A 6048-nucleotide genomic window follows, 5' to 3' on the forward strand; every position below is an offset into this window, starting at 1 on the left:
ATTTATATTTTATATTTTATGTTAAAGAACAAAACGTGAAAGTCTCTTCAGCGTGTTAAGTGAAAACCTTATTTTAGCATTCATTGAGTGACGTCACGCGACTTCTCTCGATAACATTGCAGTAACCATGGCGACGGATGTAACCGTCATTATTTACAATCAAAGGTGACATTGGTGTGTTATGCGAGCTATAGCGGAAAGGCGAGCCCCTTATACGTGGGATCACGTATGAGGGATTTTTGGGAGCTGATAGTCCACGATAACTTCCAGATGATCCGCTCAACTTTAGAGGAGTAAAGTGATGCAATAACAGCTCCTGTAGCTCCTGCTGCATCATCGGGGAGCCAGTTCCTACTGACGAGCACACAGACACGGCATCATGTGACCTTAAAAAGACTAAAAAGTGTTTCCATAGAGTGGTGAAGGGATGATGTATTTTTGTAGGCCAACCAGGAAGTTAGCATCGCACTGGTTCCCTCGTTCCCTCATTTTTGAATGCAATTTTCGATTATCACCCAAAATAAGCTCTCTGACAAACACAAGTTAATGAGACTTACATGTTTTGTTTAGCGTGATAATCTTCATAGATGAACACCACTCTGTGTGTTTTGAAGTGAAATGAAATCGGCAGAAGCAAAAAGCTATCGTTAAACTAAAAACAAACGTCGCACGAAACATTTAACTTCACTGTAAAAACACGTTAAAACACAATTGGAAAATAATATTAAAAGATAAATCTACAAGTTTGAGTGCGACTGTTTCTGTAAAGCTGTAAAGGCGGCGGGTGGGTTTGAGGAGTTTCTTTTTCGGTGTGATGACGTTTACCGTGAAACAAACACTGTAGTCCCATTTAGCCACTCGTTAGCAGCCGCCTTTTTAAGATGCGTAAAACCTTAAAAGTTCAAAACTTGGGTTTACACAGATGTATTTTATGTTGCAGAACAAAACGTAACATCTCAGCCTGTGTTAACCACAGACTTTATTTAAGGCATTTTACCGAAAAAAAAACCAAAGAACAGTTGAGACGAGGGAACCGGAAGTGCAAAAATGCTAACGGACTTTTGCATTTTAGGACTCATTTCTTCTGCTGCAGTTTTGCGGAATATGGCTTTTTCGAAATCACCTAAAATATAACCTATATGCGAGCCTAATAACGTTTTTGCCATAAATGGGAATTTTTTTTCCATTAGACGTTTTCTATATTCGCAATTTCAATTTGCGCAATTTGAGGGTTAATGGAAACCAGACGACTGGTGTTTAAGTCCAGTTGCAAGTCTTTTGTTTTTCATTTTGTCGAGTCTAAAGTCATCACATGGCGACTCGAGTCAGCCCCTCTGACATTTAGTTGTGTGCACTCTGACTCATCTGTAAGATTTGTCATAAAACAAACAGTTACACTTTTAAAGGATGTTTACATGGTTATGCTGGTTTCTCTCTACGGACGGACGATAGATTTATTTACACACATTCCTGGTGTGGCACTATTCTTCTGCGCCAACAGATTTTTAGTTCCTGTGGGAGTCGAGCAGCTTTGAAAGGAAAAAGAAACATTTCCTGCCTTCCTCTGTTTAAAACTGTGATCAGATAAATGACAGAAAAACAACAAGTGGATTATGAGAGGAAGGTTTTTGTGAGCCCGTTTGTTACGTAACAATGAGTCTGAGACAGAAAAACTGTGCCTCTGGTTATTCTGAAGCAACAACATTCAGGTCTGTGAAAACGTCTCGTTCCTGCACGTCTCGTTTTTATGATCCCACATCAGACTGGCTGGTGCTGGCGCTACTCAGCTTGCGTTGCTTCCCGGGTTCTCCTCCTCCGTTGGGAGCGTTGGGCTGGGTCCCCGCTCCCGCCTGCTCCTCCCTGGGGATGTAGTTCATCACGGTGTTGATCAGGTTGTTGCGAAAGCTCTTGCTGAGGAAGTTGTAGAGGATGGGGTTGGCGACGCAGTGCAACAGGGAGAGGCCCTGGACCACGCTGAACGAGAAGTAGAGGACTTCGACGGTGTTGCAGCTGAGGAGGAACGGGTCCAGGTCGTCGATGATCATCAGGAACATGACCAGGTGGTACGGCAGCCAGCACACGACAAACACCAGGGAGTACACGTGGACCAGCCACACGTCCCGCCGACCTTGAACATCCGGCGCTGTTTTAACGGCACGGGCGATGAGCACATTACAGGTGATGATGACGGCGGCGGGACCTAGGAACTGGAAGATGAGGCAAAGGAACGCCACAGAGACAAACCACTCGGTGTAGCTGTGCTCCGGTAGCATGTAGCACCCCGGCTCGTCCCACTCCAGAAGATCCACGTGGACGTTCTCCATCAGCGCCAAGATCAAGGAGAGCACCCACAGGCCTCCGCAGAGCAGCCAGCGGCGCCGGCCAACCACGGGGAACAAAGCCGGGAACGTGGGTCTGGTCAGCGACAGGTAGCGCTCCAGAGTCATGAACGCCAAGAAGAAGGAGCTGCTGTAGAAGTTGACCACGTAGATGAGGTTGGTGACCTTGCAGAGAAAGCGGCCCCACAGCCACACCTTGTCCACGGTCACCTCCATCATGAAGAACGGCAGGATGACGATCACCATCAGGTCCGACAGGCTCACGTTGATGATGCAGAAGAGGACGCCGTTGGCCGAGTGGCGGCGCCGCCAGTTGACCCAGACGACCAGGCCGTTCTCCAGCAGGCCCACCATGAAGATGAAGAGGTAGAGCAGGAAGAGGGCGATGCGGCGGTAGTCTCCGGCGGGTTCCAGCGAGAGGGTGCACTCGAAGATCCACCATGGCGTGTTGTTGTAGTGGTCCAGCGAGTGGTTGTGCTCGTGGCCGCTCATGGTCTGGAGTGAGAAGCAGACGGAAACTGGCTCATATCTGGACAGAGTTCAGATTTATTTTGGGGTTAATCTGATTAAGTTTTTAGACGTTACATAACAGAAGAACAGGAGGAGGAGGAGGAGGAGGAGGAGGAGGAGGAGGAGGGCTGAAATGTTACTCAAATTATTTCAGAGCTGGAAACTAAAACCACAACAGATTATTGGAGAGTCGTTTCACAACCAACAACATGCAGTTCAGAGGGCATAAATGTCTCACTTACAGGTAAAATATTGGATTTGTTTATGTTTAAAGTTACTGATTTAACCCTTTAAAACCTGGACTGGCTTCACTCTTCTCGCATCAAGATGCTTTTTACATGTTTTAAAAACCTCTGAACCCTGAGCAAATTGGTTTGATTTCTCTCAAAAACATGTAACTTGAAGAAACGTCTCGCAAATTGCAAGAAATTTTAACTGAATTAATTGCCAGCTCAACCGTTGGGTAGAGCACTTTTTCAGTCACTATATCTTCATTAAAAATGTGTTGAATTCAGCTCGACTTGATTGAGCCATTTCTACCATCAGGTTTAAGGTATGTTATGCTAAAACAATCCACTAGATGTCACTGTGTCTTTAAACAGTCAACCTTTTCAGTTCACCTCCTACAGGAAGTTAATGAAACACCAGACATGAGGTGACACAGGGTATTTATTTTATTATTTATTCAACATGTTAAAGTTCCAGAGGAACTTTTAACATGATTTATGTAACGTAATAAAAAATATTAAAATCTTAAAAGGGTCTTTTTTTTTTAAACATACTCTACCAAAGTGAAGCTCAGTGAATAAAATAAAATTTTCTATTTACTAAGATATAGTTGAGCTTCTGATCAATTACTGTTGTTAAATGATACATTTAATGTTATCCATTAAATATATAGTGAAAAAAAATCTTCATCTAAAACGGCTGAGTTGGCCTTTTATGGTTAAAGTGGTGATGCTGGGACAAAGAAAATTACAATTTTATTAAATAAAAAAGGTCAATATTCACGGTTGTTAATACCATATGTTAATGTTGTTAATATTAGTATATATTTTGTGAAAAAAAATATATCAGTATGATTTTTTCACCATTTCTGAGACATTTTCAAAGTCCTGTAATGGTAAATACGCATGGAAATAATATCAGTGCTGGTAATACTAACAATTCTATGATATATGTTAGTATACTAACACATTTCAAACATTATAACAGTAAATATACATAATTCTGACTTTTTTCTTTCTGTTTTACCATTACCATGAACAGCCTTCTCAACTGGTAGAGGCCTATATTTAAAAAAAAAAAAAAGATATATGATAAACAAAAAAACACTGATTCTTGTTATTATAGCCAAGACATTAAAAATGCAAAAATGTTCCATTACTTTTATCTTGGTGAGGAAGTTAAAAGGTTAAAGAAAGTGCTTTAACTCAACTCAAGTAATAATGTGACTCAGCAACTTTCACTTGTATTGGAGAAATATTTGACCAGTATTTATACTTTCACTCAAGGAGTAGAGTTGTGTACTTTTGTCCTTTAACTTATTTTAACTCTAGGTGGCAAAAATCTGCATTTTAAATGCTTTTTTTCCTGTTAGTTTTAATCCCAAAAACTAATCCCTAAAAAATCCATTTACAAACATGTAAGGGCGTCAGTCAGATGAGCAGCAGATAACAGAGATCTTTAACTCACTTCTTTCTAACTGCAAACCTAAGGCTTTTTTTGTTTGTTTTTACATTTTCAAACTTTAAATATTTGGACCAAACTGTTGCTGACTCAAGTGACAAAAAACTTATTTTACAAGTGCATTGATGACACCTGTGAACACATTCAGATGTGTTTAATCTGAAGAGTTCCTCTTTTATGTACACATTTAAGGTGACGACAGGTTGTTATATCTCCAAAAATATAGAACTGGACTCTACAGTACCTTGCTGTGATGATGATGATGATGATGGTGATGGAGATGAAGAGGGCAGGTCCCTCTCGAGGCCTCGCTGTCTTCTGGAGAGTTTTCCAAGTCGAGTCTGCAGACACCAGATGAGTCCTTCCAGCTCTGATGTTGACGGCTATCTGAGCAGTCAAGGAAACCAGGAGCGTCTATCCTCCCTCATTTGTCATTCACATTCTCTCTCTCACACACACACACACACACACACACACACACACACACACACACACACACACACGTGCACACACATGTGCACACACACAGATCTAACAGGACATCCTCAGTCAGTAGTGGGGAGTGGTGAAGAGGCCCACAGACGCCCACACAGCTAAAGGGAAGTTAAGATCAGTTGGAAAAATAAACACGCGTCCCCTAAATTTCGGTTACTCACAGGAGAAACAAACGAATAAGACTTACAGATCCAGCGTGTAGAATTCAGGGGGATAAATTGGCAGAAATGTTTTATGTTTTATTTGATGTACAATCACCGGAAAATAAGATTTTTTGTGTTTTTCTTACCTCAGGATGAGCTGTTTATACACGCAGCGGGTCCTCCTCCAGTGTCCGCCATATTGTTTCTACAGTAGCCTAGAATGGACAAACAGGTCTGGATAGGGCCATTTACGTTTTTACGTCAGCCTTTATAGTTCTACTACACCGGGGACAAGCAACCTGAGTCTCCACAGCGTAATGTGGCTCTTTAGCACCTCTCCAGTGGCTCCGTTTAGATAAAAATGAATAACGCTCATTAGTTATTCTTACATTATCCAATCGTAAAAACGTGTATAAATTAAAAAAATTTTAGCATTTGGTCAGTTATAATTGTGGTCATATGTCTACGGCAGGATTCCTGCAGCTTAAGGCCACGTACATTTAAGACTTTTTAAGATTTTTTTTATTGCCACTCGGAATTAGGTTTAAGACCAGTTTTCTAAATACCAAAACTGAAGGACCATTTTATTTTGGCTGAGTGTTTAGTGTAACATAAAACGTGACTTTTGTTTGTCCAATGAAAATTTTAGATCATTTACATCAAAATGAAAAAAAAAACTTTTTTCTGCTTAATTTCTTTTTCTCTTTATTTTTTCCCCTAATTTTCCAATACATATTTCAATTTAAAAAAACAAAAAACAAAAAACAAAAACATTTCCCTCCAATTTTCAGGTAAATTTCCTGCATATATTCACTCCCCTTTTCTGCTAATTCTCAGTTAACTTTCCCTTTTTTCCTGCTAAATTTCTTTTT

General features: G+C 40.8%; 1 protein-coding gene across 2 annotated transcripts; it reads right to left on the minus strand.

The window, feature by feature from the left end:
* Positions 1-1550: 1550 nt before the first annotated feature.
* gpr182 (G protein-coupled receptor 182) lies at positions 1551-4977 on the minus strand. Of its 2 annotated transcripts, none has more exons than XM_042491961.1 (2): positions 4783-4977; positions 1551-2834 (listed from the first exon to the last, which is right to left on the minus strand). In XM_042491961.1, the coding sequence occupies exon 2, from the start codon at positions 2829-2831 to the stop codon at positions 1746-1748; it is 1086 nt and encodes a 361-aa protein (XP_042347895.1). In that variant the 5' UTR covers positions 2832-2834; positions 4783-4977; the 3' UTR covers positions 1551-1745. The 2 variants fall into 2 exon arrangements, with proteins under 2 accessions (XP_042347895.1, XP_042347896.1); XM_042491962.1 differs by having other exon boundaries at positions 1551-2868.
* Positions 4978-6048: the final 1071 nt, after the last annotated feature.

This window comes from Plectropomus leopardus, chromosome 8 (genome assembly GCF_008729295.1).
Source record: "Plectropomus leopardus isolate mb chromosome 8, YSFRI_Pleo_2.0, whole genome shotgun sequence".
NCBI lineage: Eukaryota > Metazoa > Chordata > Actinopteri > Perciformes > Serranidae > Plectropomus > Plectropomus leopardus.